The sequence below is a fragment of the Muscardinus avellanarius genome (genome assembly GCF_963383645.1).
Source record: "Muscardinus avellanarius genome assembly, chromosome: 4".
NCBI lineage: Eukaryota > Metazoa > Chordata > Mammalia > Rodentia > Gliridae > Muscardinus > Muscardinus avellanarius.
In genome coordinates, this window is record NC_137789.1 from 108,166,213 (window position 1) to 108,192,421 (window position 26,209).

Here is a 26,209-nt window from a genome sequence, read left to right on the forward strand (position 1 = left end):
AGTGATTCCAAGGTTCCAAGGCAATGCCAATTCTAAGGCATTTCCCCTTTGGAAGACTATTTACGAATTAAACTAAAAGCTAAAACTACTGCAGAAGGTAGTTGGCAAAGAAAATTCAAAAAGGCATTATTTTGTATATGTTATCTAGTAGAGAAATATGACCCACATGAAGTACTTTTCATGTAATCATGTATGCACTAGTAACTCTGAAAAGCAAATTCAAGAAAGAGTTGTCTTCATTCATGTGTAACTTATTGGGCATGTGGCTTTGAGTAGCTCACTGACCTGCCATTGTGAGCCTCAACACCTTCACCTGTGAAATAAGGTTTTTCTAGACAACCTGAATTTTCCTTGGTTTACCCATCCTGCCATCCCCTGACCCATCCCAAAATGGCAGTGTGCATGGTGAGGCAGGAGGCACAGAGAGTTAAGGGCTGGCTTGCTCTTTTCTGCCAAATGGATCTCTTGAGAACTCACTCATGAAACCAGCATTAAGCCCTCTGAGGACAGTGTCTCCCAGTGACCTAATGACTTCACCCTAGGTCCCATCCATATCTATCTCTCTCTCTCTCTCTCTCTCTCTCTCTCTCTCTCTCTCTCTCTCTCTCTCTCTCTCTCTCTCTCTCCCTCCCTCTCGCTCTCTCTCATACTGGGGATTGAACCCATGGACATTCTATCTCTAAGCTACATCCCCAGCCCTATTTTATTATTTTTTATTTTGAAATAGGGCCTTGCTAAGTTGCTGAGGCTAGCCTTTAACCCGTGGCTTCTCCTGTCTTAGGCTCCCAAGTACAGGGATTATAAGCACTACCTTTTCCCCATAAGGTAGCTTTCTAAGCCAAGTGCACAGAAGGCCTTTACAATCTGCTGAGCTGAACATCACTTAATAAATAAGCTAATATGTGTGCCTCTTAATATGAGACAAGTCAGGAAAATCTCCCCTCACTGGCAGAAAAACATTATTTGGATCAAGATTTTGTTTCATGGAAAGAAAATTCCAAGTTCTAAAGGTTGTTACCATCACCTACAAAACTACCAAAAAGATACTTACAGTGATCATATTTAAACAAAATTCTCCAGTAAAGGTTCATAGGCAATGGCCTTTCATCAGTGCTTGGCCTAAAATGCCCAGAATAACACTGGAGGCATGTGGACTAGACGAATTTATTAGATAATACTGTGTGCTGCAAAGACCTCATAATTACAATTTCGTATTATCTTCAACATGCTTTTTTTGTGTGTACTGAGGATGGAACCCAGGGGCTTTCTACCTCTCGGGACTACACCCTCAGTCCTATTTTTTTTTTTTTTTAAATCTTGGAAACAGGGTCTCACTAAGTTGCTGAGGCTGGCAACTTTCCTTCTGTCTCATCCTCTAAAGTACTGTGATTATAGGCATGCTCCCACCACACCAGGCTCTCAACATGATTTTTTTTTTTTTTTTTTTGGTACTGAGGGTAGAAACCAGGGGCTTTTCTACCTCTGGGCTATACTCCCAGACCTATTTTACATGGAAACAGGGTCTCACTAAGTTGCTGAGAGCCTCATTAAGTAGCTGAGTTTGGCTTCAAACCTGTGCGATCCTGTCTCAGCTTCCCAAGCACTAGGATTACAAGCGTGCGCCACCATGCCCGGCTCAACAAGCTTTTTTACACCTATTTACAAATTTGTTTTTTGGCATTAACATTTAGAAGTAAAGAAAATAAGTGATGAGGAACTCATGCAGGCTGTACAAACAGGAAAGCCGCAGAGTTCCCTGAAGTATAAAAGATAACGCCGCCTCTATTTCCATAGAAGCCAGGACTCTCCTCGGTCCTGGCACAGAACACCTAGCTAAGAATGAGGGCGCATGTCTGCCACCTGCCAACCGTGTGACTTGATTTTGTCCATGACCCCTCCCTGGGCTTCCATTTTTGAGGAAAGAGCCTGTGCTGGTTGGGCCGCTTACAGGCTGCACTAGTCTATCACCGAGAAGCAAGCCCATCAAGCCGCCTCCTCTGCAACGAGTTCCGGAGGGAAAGGAAATGAAAATAAGTGGCTGTTGTCCCAAAATCTGGAAGCCACGCTGATACCCCGGCCCCTGGATTTCCTCATGACTTTCCCACTGTCTCAGCTGCCCAATGGGGCCGGAGGACAAAGGTCATCTTGCCCACAACATGGCCTTCCAACTCTAAACCTCTGAGTTCACACAGTGCAACATACCAACAGAACAAACACTAGCTGACTGATTAACACGTCCATACGGAAGGCCTTACGGAAGGCTTTCAGTGAGAGACTGACAGCAAGTGCCTGCAGGCATGTTAACTGGGGTCTACTGAGGAAGGGGCCCAAGAGTATGTCTTTAGGCCAATTAAGATCGGCTTTATAGAGAACAGGGATATACCTACTTTAAAATCATCCCAAACCCAAGCTACACCTTCAGATTATGTGGCCCACACATATCTCAGATTTTCCAATACTTCTTCTGCAGGTTCAACCTACTAAGTGAAAATTATGAATAATTAAAAAAAATTGTATAATTGCATTTATTATTTATTTATTTTACTAGGAATGGAACCCAGGGGCATTCTACTTCCAAACTATATCCTTAGCCTATTTTATTCTTTATTTTGAAGCAGGGTCTCACTAATTTGCAAGTTGCTGAGACTGGCCTTGAACCTGAAATCCTCTTGTCTCAGCCTCCCAAATATTGGGATTACAAGTGTGCACCACTGTGTCCCCTTATTTTTTGTACAATTTTAAACAGTTACCATGTGATCCAGCAATTTCACTTCTAGATATAGTCCAAAAAAAAAAAAAACCAGAAAAACATGTCTACATGAGAAAATTGTACACAAATTATTCACAAAAGCCTAACAGCATATTCATAATAATCAAAGGGTAGAAATAACCCAAATGCTCAAATAACAAATAGATAAATAAGATATGGGGAAATAATTGACCAAAAAACAGGGAAAGAAATATGGACTAATTCCAAAACATTATGATCAATGAAGGAAGTCAGTCAAGAAAGACCATGTTATATGCTCCGATTTAAGACAAAATGTCAGGAAAAGCAAACATACGGACGGCAAATAGAACAATGCTTGCTTAAAGGGAACAAGGGCGGCAGATGGAGGGTACAGGCTTTTTGAGGCCATAGAAATGTCCTAAAATTAGTTACAGTGATGACTACACAGCTTTATCAATATGCCAACAATCATTGTATTATACGTTTTATTTCACTTATATATTTTGTGGCACTGGGGATTGAATCCAGGGGCATCTACTGAGCTACACCCCCAGTCCTTTTTTCATTTTTATTTTTGATACAGGGTCTCTCTCCCTAGGTTGCTGCGTGCCACTACTTGCTGAAGCTGTCTTTGAAACTGTGATCCTCCTGTCTCAGCCTCTCAAGTACTGGAATTACAAGCATGCACCACTGCTCTCAGCTGCATTGTATATTTAAAATGGGTGAAATATGTATATTTCAACAGAACAAAAAGAAGTTGGGCATGGTGACGCAAACTTGTAATCCCAGTATTTGGAAGGCTGAGACAGAAGGATCACAGGTTCAAAGCCAGCCTCAAGCAGCTTAGAGACCATTTCCAAATAAAAAATAAAACAGGTCAGCCGGGCGTGGTGGCGCACGCTTGTAATCCCTGTGCTTGGGAGGCAGAGACAGGAGGATCGTGCAGGTTCAAAGCCAGCCGCGCATACTGGCTTAGGAGACCCTGTTTCCAAATAAAAATGTAAAAATAGGTCTGGGAGTGTAGCCTGGAGGTAGAAAGGCTTCCAGGAACCCCAGTACCACCCCCCCCCCAAAAAAAAAGAAAAAAAGAAAAAAAACAGGTCTGGAAAAGAACAAAAAGAAAGAACTGACTAAATTATTAATCAGAGGAAATAGTCCTTTCCTCCCTCCCTTGTACTTGGATTGAACCAAGGCCCTCATCACATGTTAGGTAAGCTCTCTACACTGAGCTACAACCTTAGTCCTATTTAAAATTTTATTTTGAGACAGATTCTCACCAAGCTTCCCAGGCTGGCCTTGAACTTGTGATCCCCTTTGCCCTAGCCTCCTGAGATGCTTGGATACAGGTGTATGCCACCATACCTGGCTACGTCAGTTTGAGTCAGTGCCCAGGCCCTGAACACTCTCCTTTAAACACATACTATCTACCGAGCTGCAGATCATGTACAGGGGGCATGAGATAGGCATAAGCTATTTGAAGGCAGTTGCCCTAAGAAAAAGCTCATCAGAGGAGCAAGGGCAGAGATCCAGGAATCATAAAGCAGAGCACGGCACGTCCCTTTTCTCTGACTGTAATACGTGGTATAGAGCACATAACATATTATACAATATAATATGTATGACAACATATAGCATATCACATAATGTAAATGGTAATTCCTGGAAATGACCACAATAGCTAGTAGATTACAAAATACATAGAAACTGAGAAGACATTTCTATTGGAGAAAATGCCAAACATTCCTCATTACTGATTTAAACTCTTTGTGATTAAACAAAATACAGGTAAAATCCCAAACTTTAATCATCCTGGACATACCCAAAAAAGGGGAGGGAGTGTGATAATGTAGAATTTCTTTACTTTAGTTAAAATATGGGCTTGAGCCAAGTGTGGTGGTGCAAACCTGTAACTCCTGTAATTGGGAGGCTGTAAGAGGAGGATCCCAGGTTCAGGCCAGCCTTAGTAACTTTTGTTTCCAAAAAAAGCAGTGGGGAGTAGGGGAAAGCTGGAGTATAGCTCAGCAGTAGAATGCCCCTGAATTCAATCCCTTGGTACCCCTCAAAAATGGGTTTGATAAGCTTGAGATTGATTTCTAGTATGAGGCTTTGCAGTGCAAATACTCCACTGTGATAACTCTTTATTGCAGAGGTCTGGAATAAACCCAAAACTTTAATAAGCCATAACTTGTATAAAGAATGTACGACTTGGACTTTGTTTTTGTTTGTTTGTTTGTTTTTGGTGGCATTGGGGTTCCTGGAAACCCTTCTACCTCCGGGTCACACTCCAGACACCTATTTTTTATATTTCTATTTGGAAACAGGGTCTCCTAAGCCAGCGTGGCTGGCTTTGAACCTGCGCGATCCTCTTGTCTCCGCCTCCCAAGCATGGGGATTACAAGCGTGCACCACTACGCCCGGCTTGGACTTTGTTTTAAAAGATTCAGGGTTGCCAGGCGTGGTGGCCACCTCGTGATCATAGTTAGGGTATGGGGTGAGCTCTGCTCCCCAAGTCTCCACAGGAGAGAGAAGCTGTTTAAAATATTGACAACCACCATGATGAAGTCCATAGCCAAGCAAAGTTATCACAATTCCAACTACTATGATAACTGTACTTGACCACCAGCTTAGCTCTTAATTAACAAGTATTTAGTGTGTCAGGGTCTCAAACAAGAATCCTCAAAGCTTTAACTTGAAGAGACCAGGAGCTATTTTCTACCCTGGGAATTAAACAGGTGAACATCTGAACAAAATGTGAACACTGGAAAAAAATGTTTTTAAATGGAAGAGGGGCACCTAAATTTGAAAAGTGAAAGGTTAAGAATAGTTTACTAAACTACTCTGGATGTATATAAAATAGCTAACACGCCAGGCGTGGTGGCGCATGCTTGTAATCCCCGCGCTTGGGAGGCAGAGACAGGAGGATCGCGCAGGTTCGAAGCCAGCCTCACTGGCTTAAGAGACCCTGTTTTCAAATAAAAATATAAAAAATAGGTGTCTGGGAGTGTAGCCCGGAGGTAGAAGGGTTTCCAGGAACCCCAGTACCACCAAAATAAATAAATAAATAAATAAATAAAATAAAATAGCTAACACTTGAAAACTACCCTTCCCCCCCCTTTGAGTGATACTGGGGATTGAACCATGGCAGCATGCATGCTAGGCAAGTGCCCTACCACAGAGCTACATCTCTGGCCCTTTTTATTTTTATAAATTTTGAGACAGGATCTAAGTTGCCCCAACTGGCCTAGAACCTGTGATCCTCTTGCCTCAGCCTCCTGAGTTGTGGGTATTACAGGCATATGCCACTGGGTTGGGCCTGGCCCTTTATTCTCCCTTTACATGGAAGGAATTAATATATATTATTTATAAACATCCTTCACAGTCCTTGAAAACCCAGTAACAAATACATTTCCCACTTTGATATCTCTGATACAGGTAGATACAAGAAAAGCATGATAAAGAAGTCAATACTGGTTTACAATAAACTCCAAACTCCCCTTGAGCCTCTTATCCCCATCATGAATCCACTCAAAGGTAAAATGTTAAACTAGACAGTTCCAAGAGTGATGCATGGGCCAGTCAGCACCAGCTCAGATACAGAGCCGTGATCCGGAACTAGAGCAAATCAGACAACTCTGCACAAGAGGCTGAGCCGAACTGCCATAAGGGCTGTGGGGACCTTCAACACAGATGAGTTGGCACGCCTTAATCCAGCCACTGAACCTTACGTGGTAACCCAGGTAGCCTTACACTGTGGATAGCCTCTTAGAACTTATCTAGAGAAAATATAATTCCAGGACATTTGACTGGGAAAAGGCAGCAGGCATGAGGCCAGTGATATCAGGGACTTGAGTGTGACGCACCAGCCCAAGGCTGAGCACAGCTCTGGGTGATAGACGAATAAGGACAGACTCCAAGGCCACGTCTGTGATCAACCCCAGCATCGGGCTGAACTGTGGGCTACTGCTTTCCACCTTCGGACCTCCTAGCTTGCCATTCTGGATTTTAGCTTGTCCTGCTCTGTTTACAGATGGAGAACTTGGTCTCAGAGAAGTCAGTGGCGTTACCTCAAGGTCATACCAGGCAATGGCTGACCCAGGAGAAGTTACAAGTCTGACACTCTGTATTGGTATCAACAAGTGTAGCTGGAAGAAGACAGCGTATACAGACAGAAGACAAATGGACGTTATTTGTTCTGAAGAGCCCTGGAAAGAAATGTTTTAGGTTGCAGAGGAACAACAAGCACTGTCTTAGGAACTTTCACAGAAACGAATACTGTGGTTTAAAACACTCTTCCCCCTTTGCTTTGCAAAAGGAACCTGACATTTCCTGCTATAAATCAGAATACCACCACTTATCTCCTGAAAGTTAACTGTGGTTAGAGAGAGAGAGGGAGAAAGTGTGAGAGAAAAAGAGCAGGGCCCATGCACACTTGCCAGCGCGTATTTCAGAAGTGAAGCCTCTGAGTCAGGAAGAAGGAACTAAACACATTTTTCACTTCTAGTCCTCAGGGCTTTTTTTTTTTGGTGGTAATACTGAGGATTGAAGCCAGGGGCATTAACCTCTGAGCTATACTCCCAGCCCTATTTTATTTTGAAACAGGGTCTTACTAGGTTGATGTCTTATTACTTGCTGAGACTGTCCTCAAACCTGCAATCCTCCTGTCTCAGCCTCCCAGGCACTATGACTATAGGTGTGCTCCACCACGCCCGGCTCCTCACGGCATTTTAAAGCAGGAAAGAATCAGCTGTTTGTAAGAAAGCAATGTTCCCGGAGAGCGGCAGAAGCATACCTGCTCTAATGTAAGCTGCTTAGAAATGGTATCATTCTCCAGCTTTTTAATTTTCTTCATCAGTTTGTTGACCTGAAACTCCTGCTCCTGTTCCAGATGCTGCTCCAGTTCCGCTTTCTCATGCTGCAGCTAGAAAAATCAAAAGAACACAGACGTAGAAATCAAGCAACATGAAAGCCACACAAACCCTGGCTCCAGAAGCTGACGGCCACGTGTAAGAGGCCTCGCCATCGATGCAACCCGACCTGTGTCTGTTGGTAGATGCAAGCAGCTGTAAGTGATGTGCTCCTAACTGGTCCTTATAACCACAAACCACAAGCAAACACACAGAGCATCACTGGAATTCAACACAGACTTCCAGGTTAAAAGAAACAAGTGGTTCCCTTTGTAGGGAGGAATTAGGAACCCAGGAAACTTACTTTTCTACACATTCCCCTTGGTACTGGTTTGTGTTTTAGCCCACTGGCATAAAAATTAAGAAATCTTAAAAATAAAAATTTCATACTGTCAGATTAAAAAAAATAAACTGCAGTTTACTAAGATTGGTATCATGTCTACGGAAAGAAAATAGAAGTCACAATCACAAAATATACTTAAGTGAATTATTCAGAATTATTACACTATTTCCCAATGTACAGGTAAACATGCTTTGGCAATAAACAGTACCATTACTTTTCTTTGCACAATGAATCCTACATCACACCTCCTACATCTTCCCTAAAAGCCATTCTTATTTATGCAATTAAAAGATAAGATTACAGTGTCATTATAACAGGAAATCTCTTAAAAATATCCCAACCTTTAAATCCAAAAGAAAATAAAAGAAATCCAGTGGACACCGTACAACCTGAAGTTCTCATTAATAATAACCACGAGTACGTGTGTGTGTGTGTGTGTGTGTGTGTGTGTGTGTGTGTGTGTGTCTGGGTTTCATACAGGAGATGAAACCCAGAGGCTTTGTGCCACTGAACTACATCGCAGTCCCTTTTAGGCTCTCAACAAAGTTGCTGAGGCTGGCCTTGAACCTGTGATCTCCATGTCTCAGCCTCTCAAGTACTGGGATAACAGGCATGCATCAACAGGCCCAGTTGTCCATGCATTATTTCTAACACTCTTAACTGCAAGGTTTTGTTGATCCATAACTAGGGCTGGCCCTATGTTTCAGACCAAGGAAGAACCAAGTAAAAGATACTAAAAGCAACGAAATACACCGAGTTTAATTTTATCTTCAAACCCATTTCTTTGACAGGCATGGTGGTACATGCCTGTAATCCCAGTACTTGGGAGGCTCAGACAGGAGGATCACAGATTCAAGGATAGCCTCAGCAATTAGTGAGACTCTCAACCTTTTGAGGCCCTGTTTCCAAATAAAAATTAAAATTGGGCTGAGGGTGTAGCTTGAAGGTAGAATGCCTCTGGGTTCAATCCCTAGGACCGCAAAATAAATTCATACATATGAAACCATTTCTTTGGGATGACACTGGATACCAGGTTCTTCAAACGCATTAAGACAGGTTGAGCACCTCCATTTTACACTCGACAAAACAAGTCACTGGACTGAGTGGCCAGAGCTTGAAAGTGGCAGAGCCTGGGCCTCTGCCACCCATCAATGCCTGGTGCACCCTTGGCATTTGGAAAGTCCAATGATTAAATGCAGGGGGAAAAAATAAGCTATTTTGTGCTCACCCAGGGGAAGCTGCGCCTGATCAACCTCACAGTTGACATGATTTTCACTGTTCTGAAAGCAAAGAATCAGTTTTCAGAAATAAAAGAAAAAGCTTTTAGCCGGGCGTGGTGGCGCACGCTTGTAATCCCCGCGCTTGGGAGGCAGAGAAAGGAGGATCGTGCAGGTTCGAAGCCAGCCGCGCGCGCAGGCTTAGGAGACCCTATTTCCAAATAAAAATGTAAAAATAGGTCTGGGAGTGTGGCCCGGAGGTAGAAGGGCTTCCAGGAACCCCAGTACCACCAAAAATAAATAAATAAATAAATAAATAAAATAAAGCTTTAAATCTGATATAGTCTTCTAACACAGGAAATATTGACTAAACATATGCTGCTTTATCTCTGTTTTTGATGTACAACTCCAAAAATTAGCATGTCAACAACGCAGAAACCCAGGAAGGAAAAAGCAGATGTGAGGAAGAGCTTGCAGTGACACGTCCACTTTAGGCTAGCTCTCTGAAACTCAGGTTCTGCAAGACTAAGCAGCAATTACAAGCACTACAAATGATGGACATACAAAAAGATTCCTCACCTAACAGACACAAAAGACTCCAATGGAGCAAATAATGTTTACAAGGGGAAAAAAGCAAGCGTATTATCCCCATCAAACACTTATTCAACGAGTTTGCTGTTGCATCTTCTGTTTGCAGGTACTTGGCCAGTGATAGATAAAAATCTACAGTTACGATATCATCCATGCCCTAAATTATTTTGTTTATGACCACTAAGCTTAAATGATATCTACAAATTTTAAAGAAATGATAAACCTCAGTCTTAAAACCTTTAAATAGTTCATAAAAGTGTTCTTAAATATAGTATTTGAGCTGGGCGTGATGGCGCACGCTTGTAATCCCCGCGCTTGGGAGGTGGAGACAGGAGGATCGCGCTGGTTCGGAACCAGCCTCACTGGCTTAAGAGACCCTGTTTCCACATAAAGTTAAAAAAAAAAATAGGTCTGGGAGTGTAGCCTGGAGGTAGAAGGGCTTCCAGGAACCCCAGTACCACCAATAAATAAATAATAAATAAATAAATAAATAAATAAATAATTTGTGCTTCCCCTGATGAGAACATTTTGAGAGAACTCTACCATAGGTAGGTGTGTGTGTGTGTGTGTGTGTGTTTTATACTGGGAATTGAATGCAGAGGCATTCTACCTCCAGGCTATACCCCCAGCTCTATTTCTTTATTTTGAAACAGGGTCTCAGCCGGGTGTGGTGGCGCACACTTGTAATCCCAGCATTTGGGAGGCTGCGACAGGAGGATCTGGGTTCTTGGCCAGCCTCAGCTACTTAGTGAGGCCCTTTGCAACTCAGTAAGACCCTCTTTCAAAATAAAGAATAAAAAAATAGGGCTGGGGGTGTAGCTCGGAGGTAGAATGCCCCTGGGTTCCGTCCCCAGGACTGCAAATGAAAGAAAGAAAGAAAGAAAGAAAGAAAGAAAGAAAGAAAGAAAGAAAGAAAGAAAGAAAGAAAGAAAGAGGGTCTCAGCAAGTTGTGGAGGGCCTCCCAAGGTACTAGAGCTGGCCATGAACCTGTGATCCTCTTGTCTCAGCCTCCCAAGGGCTGGATTACAAGCATGGGCCACCATGCCTGCTTTTTGCTTTTTTTTTTTTTAAGGAGTATTATGCTTCTGCCTCAGGTAAACAAAAACAATAAAGAATGCAATCTAATGCTGGAAAATCTCTTGCTTACCCAAAGCAGCATTTGTCACAGAATGTTGATTTGAGAATAGTACAGCTCTCATTGGCTTGCAGGAAGGTAGTCATATTTGGACAGATGGCGGAATCCTATCAATATCTAGTTGGGTATTTCCTTTAAAAGTACAAAATTAACTAGTATCAGAGGCCATAAAAGCTCTCCGTTTTAGGAGGCTTTTTTCATTCTCAAGAGCTATGCCCAAAGGAAACCTGATGGGAAAACTAGCTGTTCTTACCAGGACTCAAACTAGGTCCCCCCAGGTTTCAAGAACCCACTTGGAAAACATAAGCCATCCTGAGACCTAACTCTGCTAACAATTCAGTTTTCATCACTCCCAAGAGAAATGGAACAGACAGCTCTGCCCCGCTCCATCCTGGCACCTCTTAGATGATACAGAGTTTACGAGCAGGGGACAGGGTTTCTGAATGAAGAAAATATGGTCTTCCCTGGGATAGTGAAACCACTAAGAAAAAAAGGATTCAAAGGGAAATGCGTAAATACCTCAAACTGCAAATGTTATGAGATGAGGCAGACACAGGGCAGGGACCATGAGGAATTAATAAGCAAAGAGTTTGCCTAGAATAATTCGCCTAAGAAAAATTTAGAAATCATCTGTTTAAAATGGATACACACTGGGCATCCTTAATCTGAAAATCCAAAATTCCCCAAAATCTGAAAGTATGTGAGCACTGAAATCTGCCACAAGTAGAAAGCTTCACACCCAACCTCACAGGGTGGATTGGAGTAAAAACACAGTTGTGCTAAAAATACAGTGTAAAATTACCTTCAGGTTGTGTCGAAGATATATGTGAAGCTTAAGTGAGTTTCAAGTTTAGACTTGGAACTCAAGATAATCATCAGGTATAGGCAAATATTCCAAAGTTCAAAACAATCTGAAATTTGAAACACTTCAGATCCTAAGTATTTCAGAAAGGGAATATTCTACATGACCCACGTAAATTCAAGGATCGTGGTTCCCAAAGGGCTCCAACCAACACTCTGAATCCACCCACCTATTTTGAAACTATAGCTCAGGACACTACAAACATAACCTTTCAGAGAAGCCTGTTGCAGGGTAACCCAAGACCATCAGAAATAACTATCAGAAATAACTCCAGTCTCATCTCTGCTACCCGTCTTCAATAAAAACAAAACATTCAAGGCATAATTTTAAACTCCTAATCGGAGGTCTTACATAAGCAATTTTAAATCTTCCAATAAGGTCTGATATCCTGAACCTGAACAGGAACAATTCAAATTAAGAAACAATCATGCAAATTCTACTGATATATTTGAAACAAACTTGTGTTTGTCTTACATATCTCTAAAGCTAAATGCTGTTTTCTTCATAGTTTACAAAGGCTTTCTGGAGCCACTTCAATGCACCATGCCTCTTATACAGGAGATACAAGAACAGTGTACCACATAACCTTTTATTTGCAACAGAATTCTCTTAAGCAGGCAGAGGTGTCGGAATTACTCACCTGGGAGAACTACTTCTCATAGCCTCCACAGGTATATACAAAGGAAGCTTGCCAAGTCCCAGGCCAAGCAAAGTGTAAGTCTGTGAGTCTGGGCTTGTCGTCAATCAAACCCTAATTACACTAGGCAAGCCTTCTGGCCACCACCCCAGGACCCAGCTCTCCCAAAGCAACGTGGGAATAAATAGAAGATGCCCCCACCTCTGCTTTAACTAGTCGATGTTAATACTTATGTGTACTACAACTGTTCTGCTACCAACATTCTTGGTTTACTGACGACTACCCAAGACTAGAGCTACTACAAGGGACCAGTCAGAAACCGCGAGAGCTCTGCAGGGTGGTGCATGTGTGCAATCCCAGGACTTGGAGGATCAGACAGAAGGATCACAGGTTTAAGCCCAGCTTTAGCAACTCAGCAAGATGCTCTTTCAAAATGAAAAATAAAAAGAGCAGGGGTGTAACCTGGAGGTACAATGTCCCTGGGTTCAATTCCCAGTGCCAAAAAGAAAGGGGATAAAAAGCTATCATAGGACATAAGACAATAACTGCATTAAGTCGCTGGATTGTCAAGGAAAAAAAAAAAAAAAAACCACAGTGATCAGGTTATTAACATAAGCTTTGAAAAAAATGTTCAAAAATATCTCAGAACATCAAGCATCTCTAAGAAACTAATTCTTCAACTGTTCTATGAAGCAGCAGCCTGAGCAGAAACTCAAGACTCCCACCTCAAGCTTGGTGGGTGAATCACCACCAAGTGTTTCTTGGGCCCACTCTGATTCCCACCTCCTCCCTGCTGTTACTGGTACCCCCGTTCTTGCTCAACACCACAACTCTCCAGTAATCAGATCATATTAAATCAGCCTCCATAATGGCTGTCAAACACATCATCTCCTTTCAAGGCTCATGACCCAGCCTAGTTAAGCCTTTTATTCCTATTCACCTGGCTACACCAAAGGCTCCAAATGGAACTCCCCAGACTCACCATAGAGCATGCCAGCAGACAAGCCCTAGTGCTCTGCGCCCTGCTCCAAGCCCTGCAGGAGCTCCCTACTTCTTACAGGTTGGGTCCAAGTTGTGCATAACATTCAAGTCTTCCTCCATCCAGTCCTTACACAAACTCGCTACTTCTCCCTGTGGTATTTTCTTTCTCGCAGTCTAAGTGAACCCCAAAGTTTGCAAATGTAAGCTACCTTCAGGGTCCAGGCATCAAGCCAACAAAGAATGAAGGGGTCTACGCAAGTGAACGGTTACAACTGCATTCAAGGCAGAGCTCATGTCTTTTGCCAAAGACTTTCCTAAAATAAAATAAACCTGAACTCATTGTGCAGTCCCCACTTACAGAGAACAGCCTGGTCCAAGGGTCTGTAAGCCAGCTAGTTGCACAGGGCCACTCTTACAGACACTGCAACACTTGTTCCATCCTGCACTCTGCCTGTGCTGTGCCTCTGCCTACGGGCCCCCTTCCCTCCCCCAAGTGACTGAGACTAGGGGATGGCTCCAAAGCCTGGCACAGAGCCTGCCCAGCGCCCTCGGCATGATGTGCACGCCCCTTCTTTCAGCTGTGACAAGCACACTGTTGTTCATGTGCAGGTTAGTATCTGTTTCATGGCCCTTTTCATATCTTTTTCATCAGCTACTTCTTAAAGCAGCCAGCACTTCAGGGAACTTATCACACCCAGAACACTTTATATACATCCATGAGCTTCAGCACAGTAACTCCACAGTAGTTACATTTTGGACAGAATGAAAACACTTCTTTGGGTAGATGACCTACCCAACATTGAACAGGTTAAGTGCTCAACCCAGGGCTCAAACTGAGGTCTCCTGCTTCAGAGCCTTTTCCCTCATCCCTGGTGTGTGCAGCACCTTGGAGCACCAGGGCACACTCTAGTCACCCTCAAAGGCCTGCAAGCTTTATGAAGAGCGGTGACCTGGACTTACCTAATTCTACACAAGAGTACCTAGAAAATGCCTTTATGCAAGCAAATACTAGTAGGACAAACGACAACATCCTTGCTAAACTAATGTGGACTGTTTGTCCTAGGATGAACAACAACAAAAAGAACAGCTTAGTAGACACAAAAGATACAATTAAGAAGCTACTGGAATCAATAACAAATGAATATGATCATTATGATGTAGATGTTAAATTACCCAGGATTTAACTTCTGTTAAGGAGGCTGCAGAATACAGACTGTCAAGAAGTACCATATACTACAGCCCCCTCAAATGACTGTCACCTGAATCAAGAAATATTAACACCTGTTCCCCAAAGCCCGTGTGCTCTGACCTCCAAACCGAGCAAGGTAAAGCGCATCCTGATTTTGATGGTAGTCATTTCCCTGCATCTTTTCTAATTGTGTGTGGGGGGCACTGGGGATAGAACCCAGGGGCATTCTACCTCTGAGCTACAACCCCAGCCCTGTTTTTTGTTCTTTATTTTGAAACTGGGTCTCACAGAGTTGCCAAGGGCCTAAGTAGCTAAGGCTGTCCACAAACCACATTCCTCCCATCTCAGCCTCCCAAGTAACTGGATTATAAGCACGTGTCACCTAGCCCAGCTTCTAATTTTTTAATGTTACTTCTAAACATTACTTTTGCTTGTTTTAATATCTAATTTCTGCTAAATGAACCCATGATAGATTAAATCCTTTCTTTTTTTTTTTTTTGGTGGTACTAGGGGTGGAACCCAGGGGCTTTCTACCTCGAGGCTATGCTCCCAGACCTTTTATATTTTTATTTGGAAACAGGGTCTCACTAAGTTGCTGAGAGCCTCACTAAGTAGCTGAGGCTGGCTTCAAACCTGTGCGATCCTCCTGTCTCTGCCTCCCAAGCGCAGGGATTACAAGCGTGCGCCACCACACCCAGCCATAATTTATCCTTTCTATTCATAACAGGCACTGGGTCATTTCCAGGTTTTGGTTATCATCAATGACACAAAGAACACCTATACATCTGGTGCAAAAACACACACAGTATATATGCACTCAGAAGTGGAAATGCTGGGTCATAAGGAATTGAATTATTTCCAAATGAATTAGGTAATGGCAAATTGTTCTCAAAGGGTTGCAACAATGTTCATTCTCTACCCACAGAGGAGAATCTGTTAGTATCTTGCTGTCCTTCAGTTCATCTGTCCTGATTACTAAGGAGGTTGTATACATTGTTTACTGACCACTTGGCCATCCACTATGGGAAGAGCCTGTACAAGTCTGACCATTTTTCCTCAGGGCTGTTTTTCTTACTGATTTGTATTCTGTGCCAGTTATATATGTTGCAAATATCTCCTCCACTCTGTGGCTTGTGTTCCCACTCTTCTTATATGATTTCCTAGGATATCTTTGGTCCTGGGTGACTACATTAATTCTCAGAGCAATAAATAAGTTCTAATGTCAACACTTCCAAGTTTTTATCTTGAGTCCAGAGTTCTCTGACAGCCAGAACCTGGGTCCCAACTACCCATCTGTTTTCTCCACTTGAAGTCTAGACATCAACTGAACGTCTAAGCTCACAACCACAACCTATACCACTTGCTATATCTTTCCCTCCTTAAAGGATTCCCTCCCATCACTGAAGTGCCAACTTCTAAGTCTTCCTTGATTTTTTTTTTACACCCACCTCTAATCTATCCACAAATCCTATGAGCTGTTGCTTCCAAACACACCTGAGATTCTATGATCACCATCTATATACTGCTGCCATCTTCAACAGTGCTTTCCATCTCTTAGACTGGATTGCAGAATAGCTTCTCGCAGGTCTCTTTGCTCCACAGTCTCCTCGTGGCACAGTAACCAAATGATTTTAGTAACTAGAATGATTTCACTGCTTATTATTGCAGAGTGAAAGCCAAGTCCTGACAGCAGCTCCCAAGGTTCCTGGCCATCAACCTGCAGATCCAGTACCCTAATGCTCTTAGTTCTCTCTCCCAGGACCCCACTCCAACCACCATGGCTTCTCCACTGCCCTTCCTGCACCGGAGGTACAAAGCCACCTGAAGGCCTCAGCACTTTCTTGTTCCCTCTGGCTATGATACTTGTCCCTCCCTCAGAAAGCCTCATGGCCGAACAGCTTCCTTTTCTCCAAGAGTTTGCTTATATTTTATATAGTAATATGATGTTATGTTACTTAACATTATAAAAAATGTTAACTGCCCCATATCCTTTGCCATGTTCTGTATTTCTCCATGGCCTTTAAGATCTTTTCTTGGTGTACAATGCTACCTTTTTTTTTTATTGTTACATTTAATTACTATTGCTGGTATACAGAAATGCAATTTTTCATGTGAACAACTTCTCAATTCAAATTATTTACCTGTACATTGAGATTTTCCATTAATACAACCATAAGTAAGTAGCAATCGTTAATCGTTTCCTCCTTTCAATCCTTTTCTTTTACCTTTTTCTTTTTAGACTGGTTAGGAATCTACAACAATAAATACAGGTGGATATAGCAAGCATCCTGTTTTGTTCTTGATTTTAAAGGGAAAGTTGTTAACTTGTCATACTTAAACACAATGCTTGGGAAGGCTGTTTAGAGACACTATCATGATTAAGTTTCCTTCTGTTCTTATTTCACTAAGATTTTATCATAAATTGCTATTTTTATCTAATTCTTTTTCTCCTTTTTTTTTTTTTTTTTTGCGGGTTTGGGGATGGAACCCCGAGGCATTTGACCTCCGAGCTACACCCCCTGCACAATTTTTATTCTTTATTTTGAAACAGGGTCTCACTGAGTTGCAGAGGGCCTCACTAAGTAGCTGAGGCTGTCCGCGAACCACGATCCTCAGGTCTCAGCCTCCCAAATGCTGGGATTACAAGCGTGCACTGCCACGCCCAGCTGGTGCATTATTTTTAAAATATTATATCTGGTTTCACTTTATGTAGGATTTTTGCTCATGATTGACACTGCACTATAATTGCCTAAAATGATACTTATTAATCTGAGCATTAAGGTTATATGCTAACCTTAAAATACACTGAAGAACCTATTTTTCTCTAGAGTTCATGAAAAAGTAGATTTTATGCTAATAAAATACGGTAGACCTTTCCGTGAAGCCATTTGAATCTAGAATTCATTTTCTATGAAGACTTGTGAATTCAATTTCTCCTGTTTTCTTCTTTTTCAGTCAGTTGTAGATATTTTTTTCCTAAGAATTTGTTAATATAGCCTAAATTTTAAATGCACTGTGATAGTTACTAAGTTTTTTAGTAACCTTTTAAATTTCTGGAAGAAGCCGGGTGTGGTGGCGCACGCTTGTAATCCCCGCACTTGGGAGGCAGAGACAGGAGGATCATGCAGGTTCGAAGCGCGCACGCTGGCTTAGGAGACCCTGTTTCCAAATAAAAATGTAAAAATAGGTCTGGGAGTGTAGCCCGGAGGTAGAAGGGCTTCCAGGAACCCCAGTACCACCAAAAAATAAAAATAAAAATAAAATAAATTAAAAAATTTCCGGAAGAAAAGTGGCATTTTTCTGGTTTCTTGCCAAAGATTACAAAGCTTGGCTTTTATTTCTTTGAGCACAGTAAGCATGGTGGCTTTGTAGTCTAGGCCTGATAATTCCTCTATCTGAAGTAGCTTTAAGGTCCACTTGTGTTCTGGTATTTCTGCTCATTGACATTCGTGGAATTTCACATCTTCATGTGCCTAGTTCTCTTTGTGGGCTAGACACTGTATTTGAAAATTTATTTATGAAGAACAAACTTGTGATCTCAGATGGCATTATCCTGGTCTAGGCACTGAGTCTGGGTTTATCTTTAACCAGAATTAAAGCTTTGTCTGATTCACTCAGCTTGTGTAGGACTGGTACTCTGTACCCTTGAGGACATGGCTCTTCATGGCTCCAGCTTCAGGTGGGAGGGTGATGGGTCACTGTCTCCAAGCTTTGAATTCTGTGGACCTAGCTCCAGCAACTATCAAAAGCAAATCTCAGCTATTTGAGTGAATGGCAAATGCCCTAGGAATAAAAGCAGCCCGGGTGCTTGAGTCTCCTGATTGATCTCCTCCTACAGATCCCAAACCAGTAGTTCTTTCACAACTGTTAGTTCTCTGATGTTTTTAATAAAAAATAAAAAATAAATTATTATTTTTTTCGTGATACTAGGGATTGAACCTAGAAGATTCTACCTCCAAATTATACCCCCAACACAATTTTATTTCTCATCTGGAAACAGAGACTAAGTTGTGTAGGGCCTCACTAAGTTACCAAAGCTGGCTTCGAACTTGTGATCCTCTGGTCCTAGCCTTGGGATTACAAGCATGCGCCACCACTCTCGGCTTAATAAAAATTTAAAAGAATTCTACTTAGCTTTTATATCTAAGAGCTTTTTATATGAAGTTGGTCTGACTTAAGAGCCACATATAAATTTGAGAGGAAAAATATAGGTAAATAATTCCAGGAAACTTTTGTTTTTGTTTTTGGGTTGTTTTGTTTCATTTTTTTGTTGTTGTTTTTTATTGGTTCTTTGTCAGTGTTCTTCACACCAAGGACTGGAGTCATAACCTTGTTTCTGAGCAGGTGGCTTCAGGATAATACTAGGCTTCCCACCTACTCAGGATACCTAAAGGGCTAAGCTGGAGTTCCCTGGATTTCAGTTAGCATGAGGCCTGCTAAAAAGCATAAATACCTTTGAAAAAAATAGTTAGGAAGAAAGTTTAAAATAAATAATGCTTCATCAATAAAGAGTCCTGTAGTAAGCTCTAGAGTCAACCTCCTACACTGAACACCCACTTTGTAAAAAGCTGCACTTTCTCACCTGTTTGAGTAAATTAAAATATCCTCAGATTAAAAGTCAACCAATTAACCAAATAATTCATTCCAAGTTGAGACATTATTGGAAATTAAAGTAAAATTCTCATCTTTCTTTTCTAGTCTTACCTAGTTTGTACATAAAGAGTCTTGAAAAAGGAAGAAGAAAATAGTGGCAGGGTATAAATTTATCTTAAGGCAATTACTAATTGGACTGATTGTCAATTATTTTGAAATTGACATGTAAATTACTACAGTTTTTACAACTCTGAAATTTTTAAAATATCTGAAAACTATAAAACTATTTCTCATGATGGCTAAAGTTCATCTACAGTGGGGTCAACTATTCTTCAACAGACAAAACTCACCTTTCCAATAAAAAATAACAATGCTTCCTACCTACTCCAGTAAATAAAGAAACCGTTTATCCCAGCTTCACCTTCTTATTTTCCTTTTACCTTCATTTTTCCTGCAAACTGCTTTTTGTCACATTTTATGTCAAAGTCAGCCTAGAAAGCTCCCAGGCACTTCCTCTTGCCCTTACTCTGGTATGGAGTCTAGGCTGACATTTCCAACCTAGCAATCGTGTTAGCAAGGGTACGCACATGCAAACACTTGCACACACAAGTGCACGCTTGCCAAGAAATTCAGCAATTTCTTACAAATGAAGAACTACTTCAAACTTACTGTATTTTCTAATAATAATGCAAATTACTGTATAGTGGGAGCTTTCTGGCAGGCTACCATCAGGAAAAATGCTTTATACTTTGGCCACTGGTAGCTGCAGCAGCATTTAAAATGCTACAACAACCTGGCAGCTCCTTGCAGATATACTGTGATTGCAAAGTATAACTCCTTGCTCCATGAAGAGAAATGAGATCACACAAAGCTGAGATTCAGATAACTGGGAATGAAAATAAGGGAAAAAAATCTGCCACACCTGTTATGTGACAGCAAATTTTGCTGATCAGTATTAATAGCCCTGAAAAACAAACAAACAAAAAAAAACCCCACAAAACTACAGGCCAAGAGGGCTACAGGTCTGGCCATCTTAATGAAGATCATATTTCAAGGTCTCTTCTCCATTCCCACAGGGAGACCCAAGTTTTCTTCTGAAATAGCAATCTTAGCCTTGGTGTCCTTGAAATTAATGAAAGTTTCATACATAATTTATTACCCTGACGTGTGATTTCACTGCCTGCACAAACAAAATAGTTTCATTACTATCTTGGTGACTGGAGGGGTAGGTAACAGCCTTTGATTCTGGTATACATATTTGGAAAGAAGGAACCGAGAGCCGGGACTCCTTTCTGAAGCCTACAGACACGTCACACTCAGATACAACTGCTATGGAGTTAGAAAAGCATGAGCTCCAGATAGAACACAAATCTGTTCGATGGTATTGGAAGAAGTATCTTTTTCAGGGAAGAAAGGCAGAAGGCAAATGAAGGGGAAACCTTCTGTCCAGGTGAACAGGCAGAACTGGGGAGCTACTGAAGTTCTTTCTCCTTGTTTTACTCTTCTATAAAAAACATAGAAGGAAGCTGGGTGTGATGGTGCACACTTGTAGTCCCAGCATTTGGGAGGCTGAGATCCGAGGATCGCGGTTTGCAGACAGCCTCAGCTACTTAGTGAGGCACTCTACAACTCAGTGAGACCCGGCTTCAAAATAAAGAATAAAAAATAGGGCAGGGGAGCGAAGCTCAGAGCTCGAATGCCCCTGTGTTCCATCCCCAGATCCACAAAAATAAATAAATGAATAATAAAAACATAAAAGGATAATGCCATCGCATGACATCTTTCTAAACTGTTCAGCTACCCATCTTTTAGTAGTGATAGCTCAATCGGTAGTTCTATATATAATTTCCTTTCTACTATTTATCATATCTTTTTACAGATGCTAGGAAAATTTCAACTATAATTATAGGAAGCATTCTAACTTAAAAGTCAATAATAAGAACAAGTCATGACACTTTACAGAAAATACAGAAAACTTTTCCTCCTTAGCACTTCCCATCAATTAATGTCTCCCCCGCTTAAGATATAGAATTTCTATTATAGCTATAGTGACATTTTCTGAGGGCCAGATCCTTTCAAATGTGAATCGGAAGTAAAATACTATAAACCTTATTTGTTATTTTAAGGTCTGAAAAAAAGAAATTTTAAATACTTGGAATTGAACACACAGATACTCTACCACTGATCTAAATCCTCAGCCCTTAGCCAGGCACGGTGGCACATGCCTATAATCCTAGTATTTGGGAGGCTCAGACAAGAGGAGTACAGGTTTGAGGACAGCCTGAGCAAGTAGTGAGACGCTCAAAGTAGTGACACCTGGCTTCAACGTAAAACTGAAACAGGGCCTGAGGGTGTAGCTCAGAGATAGAATGCCCCTAGGTTCAATCCCTAGTGCTATCAATCAAACAATCCCCAGACCTTGACATTTTTTATTTTAAGATAGGGTCTCCATAGGTTGCTGAGGCTGGCCTTGAACTTGCAAACCTCCTGCTTCAGCAGCCCAAGAACCTGGGATTATAGGCCTGTGCCACCATGCACAGTAGTTAGATTGTAAAGATCGAGATATATGTAACATCCAGTACTCTTCTTGTCCCGGTCTTGTTCTAGTTTCTTTTTTTAAGATATTCATTAACTTTTAGCAATTATATTTGCTGTGAAAAGTATAAGCAATAGTCCAGCCTGGCATAAAGCTCTCAAAAGATTGAAGTGAACCTGATACATCAGGCTTGCAGAAAAGTGGGGAAATTTACAACTGCTAGGGCAATTTCAATGTCTCAGAAGTGACAGGTCTTCCAAGTAGCATTGGTGATTGGTAGTTAAGTTAGGGAAATCAGGATTTTTTTTTTTATGATACAGGTAGTGGAGCAAATCACATAAAGATGGTCCAGAGTTAAACTAATGATCTGAGCATTCTGATTATACTAACTCTGAATGATATGGGCTGTCCAGGATCCTCTGTCACCCACGAATAGGCCCGGCTCTGCAGGTGTTTATGTGGACTGCACTCAAAGAAAGGCATGCAATTACGAGAGCAAGACCCCGAGCTCTCAAAGACAGACACCCAGAGGGAAGTTTCCAATGCCAAGGACAACTAGGGAACACAATTTTAAAGTTCCCTTTTTAAGGAGGTATGGTGGCACACACCTGTGATCCCTGCAACTCTGGAAGGTTAAAGCAAGAGGAGAGCAAGTTGCAGGTCAGCCTGGGCAACTTAGCAAGACCCTGTTTCAAAATAAAAAATTAAAATAGCTGGGGATGTATCTCAGTGGTTGAGCACTCCTGGGTTCAATCTCCAGTACCAATAAATAAATAAATTAATTAATTAATTTCCTTAATTTCCTTTCTAAAGGAACACAATATTTTCTAGTTACAAATACGTTACTTTTTACAAAATTAGAAGGAAAAAGTCACAAAAAAATAACATAACCAGAAACACAATACACAAGTGCTAACATCTTAGAGAATAGTCTTTCAGACTTTTGCTAATGTGCATGTTATATAGCAAATTCTGGTAGTTTTGCTCATAAAAATATTTCTTATGAGCTTTAATTACAAATAATGATTAAATTATGACTTTTCTTCAAGGCATTCCAAGCAGAATTTAGCTGTGAAGCCGGTTTGTGCTGGACCTGCTAGAACGTTCTTTTTAGGACAAATTCTCATCAATCAAGTAGTCAATCCCATAACATGGGCTCAGAAATATGCAGATTTCTCAGACAGGAGTTTTCACAAAATGGAAACATAACAGATAGACACAAATATCAAGGGAGGCCGGGCATGGTGGCACCTGTCCATAAACCGAGTACTCAGGAGGCTGAGACAGGATTGCAGGTTTGAGGACAGCCTCAGCAAGTAATGAGACTCTCATCAACCTAGCAAAACCCTGTTCAAAATAAAAATATACCTCAGAGATAGAATGCCCCTGGACCTAATCCCTAGTACCACCAAAGGGAAAAAAAAAAACAAACAAGCAAACAAACAAAAATCAGGAAGAAAAGCCGCCACGTTCTCTCATTTTCTCCCTCTCTCTCTCTCTGCTTGTTTTGGTGAGGATCAGCATGTTGGGGGTGTTAAGCTCTCACCCAAACTTGACCTTTTGCAGAGCAGGGATCTCCTCTATCTCACTATACTTAAGTAGCCTTGATTCTAATTTTTAAAGGTATACAAGTCAGGCCACAGGAGATAAGAAGAGACACATCTCTATAGCAATACTCTCATTTTTGTTCTTGGGATCAAAGAATCCCTTTGAAACGCACATAAAAGCAATGTTCAATTACTATCAGAGAAAATAGACAAAGCACGCTGACAAACCAAAACTGTTCTATAAATAGCCTCTCAGTGGCCTCTGGGTGGAAAATGCTAAATACTTTCATGGTGAACAGGTCAATTCATCCATTTGTCTATGGTGACACTTGCAGTATGGTTTCTCTTTGCAGGCTTTTCATTTAAAAAGAAGTCCTACCCAGAAGCAAACATCCCAGAAAATCATATTAAAGTAATTACACAGTTGGAAAAGTCTATTGGTATCAATTACTCTAAAAATCTTCCAGATGGAGAGCAGTACTTCCATGCCGGGTGACAGAAAATGCGGGTATTCAACAAAGGACTAGTTGAAACCATTAGGGAAATATGTGCTGGGAGCCTCAGGGATTATTATCAAAAGCCAGACAACCCTTCCCTCCTGCAGCTATGAGGTCCCTCTCCAACTGGCTAACAATAAAGGGCACGTTCTTAGGTTATTACAAAATGTTTTGATACCTGGTGTCTACGGTGACAGATTACTGATCTTGCCACAGAATGGGCTTAACTCAGAAGCTCGCCCACAAACCTCAACTTTAAGCTACCTGCTACTTATCTCCTTTCAAAACCCTAAGAACCAGAAGAAGAGAATGGGGCTTATTGTTTAGTAGTTTAGGTTTGAAAATCTTCTGGAGGTAGGCGGTGGTAACAGCTCCACGCAATGTGAATATATTTAATGGCACTGAATTGTACCCTCGAAAATGATTGAAATGGTAAATTTATGCCATATATATATATATATATATATATATTGTGGGGTGGGTACTAGAGGATGGAACCCAAGGGCCTTCTACCTCCGGGCTACACTCCAAGACCTATTTTATATTTTATTTGGAAACAGGGTCTCTTAAGCCAGCTGAGTCTAGCTTCGAACCCGTGCGATCCTCCTGTCTCAACCTCCCAAGCTTGGGGATTTCAAGCATGGGCCACCATACCCGGCTTATGCCGTATATATTTTAACCACCATATTTAAACAGCAACAAAAGGAAGCTTAAAAATCAAGGTGGGATTCATGAGAAATTGTCTCAGGAACATGCAAATTATTCACTGGTCCAAATTGTGTGAGTTGAATCATCAATAAGATGTAGACTCATCTTGAGATCCCCCAATATCGTCACAGTCACCTCAAATTATACTGTCTTGATTGAGGGTGAACATAAGAAATAGCTACAGGAAGTCTTAGGGCTACACATTACATAGTACTTTGGGCACAAGTACTATGTTCAGTTTATGCACTATTCAATCTCTAGAAATATGAGGGGAGTAGATCTAGGTTTCTAATATATTTTTTCTCCTAAGACAACAAATTTTTAGATATGAGAATTATAAAAAACAATCACAGCCGGGCATGGTAGCGCACACTTGTAATCCCCACACTTGGGGGGCTGAGACAGGAGGATCGCACAGGTTCGAAGCCAGCCACAGCTACTTAGTGAGGCGCTCAGCAACTTAGTGAGACCCTGTTTCCAAATAAAATATAACATAGGTCTGAGAGTATAGCCTGGAGGTAGAAAGCCTATGGGTTCCACCTCCAGTACCAAAAAATAAAAAAAACAATGACTACAATTCTTCAGGTTATAGCATAGTTTATAGTATGCTCAGAGCTTAAATTTTAAATTTAAAATTTCTTATGCCTAGGATATTGTTTTAACTAGCTTATCACTATCTTATTTTTTAATTTTTTAATACTTCTTGTGGTATTGGAAATGGTAACTATGGACATCTTACCTACCACCTACACCTCCAGACCAATTTGATTCTTGACTTTGAAACAGGGTCTCACTAAGTTGGGAAGGACCTCACAAATTGCTGAGGCTGGCCACAAACCTGTGCTCCTCCTGTCTCATCCTTCCAAGTACCTGGATTACAAGCATGTGCTACCGTACCTGACAATAGCCACTCACACTGGAGATAAAGCTTTCAAGAGAACAGAAACAGAATCTGGCTAGGTTCTCAATGCTTTATAACTACTCTGATCAAAGACCCCAAATACTAAAAACAATGTTAAGTTTAGGAGGAAAAAAATGTTTCTTGCAGTATCAATCAGGATGCCCGATTACACACTAAACTTGGGGGGAAAAAACTATAATTGCATCCCTAAAGTTCTAGATGCACCACGCACATAAGCTGTCTAATGTTGCCAAGTGAGATATATCAGAAGTCAAATTTACCTTTTCCCTTCATTTTTCTCTAAATGGCAATGCAGATGCATAAACAAAAAAAAATTCAACAGAAAAATTTTGCCATGAATTTCTGCTAGATGATTAATGTCTTAATACCTTGATTCTTCACATTTCAACAGCTACCATATAAATCACATTCTGCTAAGACTGCAGCAGTGGCTTTAATCAGCAATCAGAAATAAAGGTGAGAAAAGAAAGATTAAAATTTCCTGGACTGCTATATGGTCTTAACACTAAAGTTTCTACATAACAAAGCTTGCAGTACCCCGAGGAGGTAAAAATTGGCGTACTTTCTTTAAAGCTTCAAATGTCTTATTACAACTTTTCTAAAATATATATTTCAACCTGATTAATAAATGAACTTGATAGTGATGCTGGTACATAGGAAATGCAAGGGGGTATCTCTTTTAAAGACATCTAAGAACAAATTGGTAGTGGTGTTCCTCTTGTGATAATTTTATGCCTGTTTGTTATTTTGGACATGCTGCATTAAATAATGACAATCCAATAGCCTATTTATTCTTAAGTTCATACTGAGTCACGC

The 26,209-nt window shown here is 41.1% G+C and overlaps 1 protein-coding gene across 1 annotated transcript in view; it reads right to left on the minus strand.

The window, feature by feature from the left end:
• The window catches only part of CCDC6 (coiled-coil domain containing 6), a gene marked incomplete at both ends in the record, with an annotated part of 103,137 nt that overhangs the window by 22,753 nt on the left and 54,175 nt on the right, over positions 1-26,209 (minus strand). Inside the window, one exon of the mRNA XM_080694222.1 lies at positions 7,521-7,649. Coding sequence (XP_080550348.1) covers positions 7,521-7,649 — 129 coding nt within the window. The remainder of the gene's footprint in view (positions 1-7,520; positions 7,650-26,209) is intronic.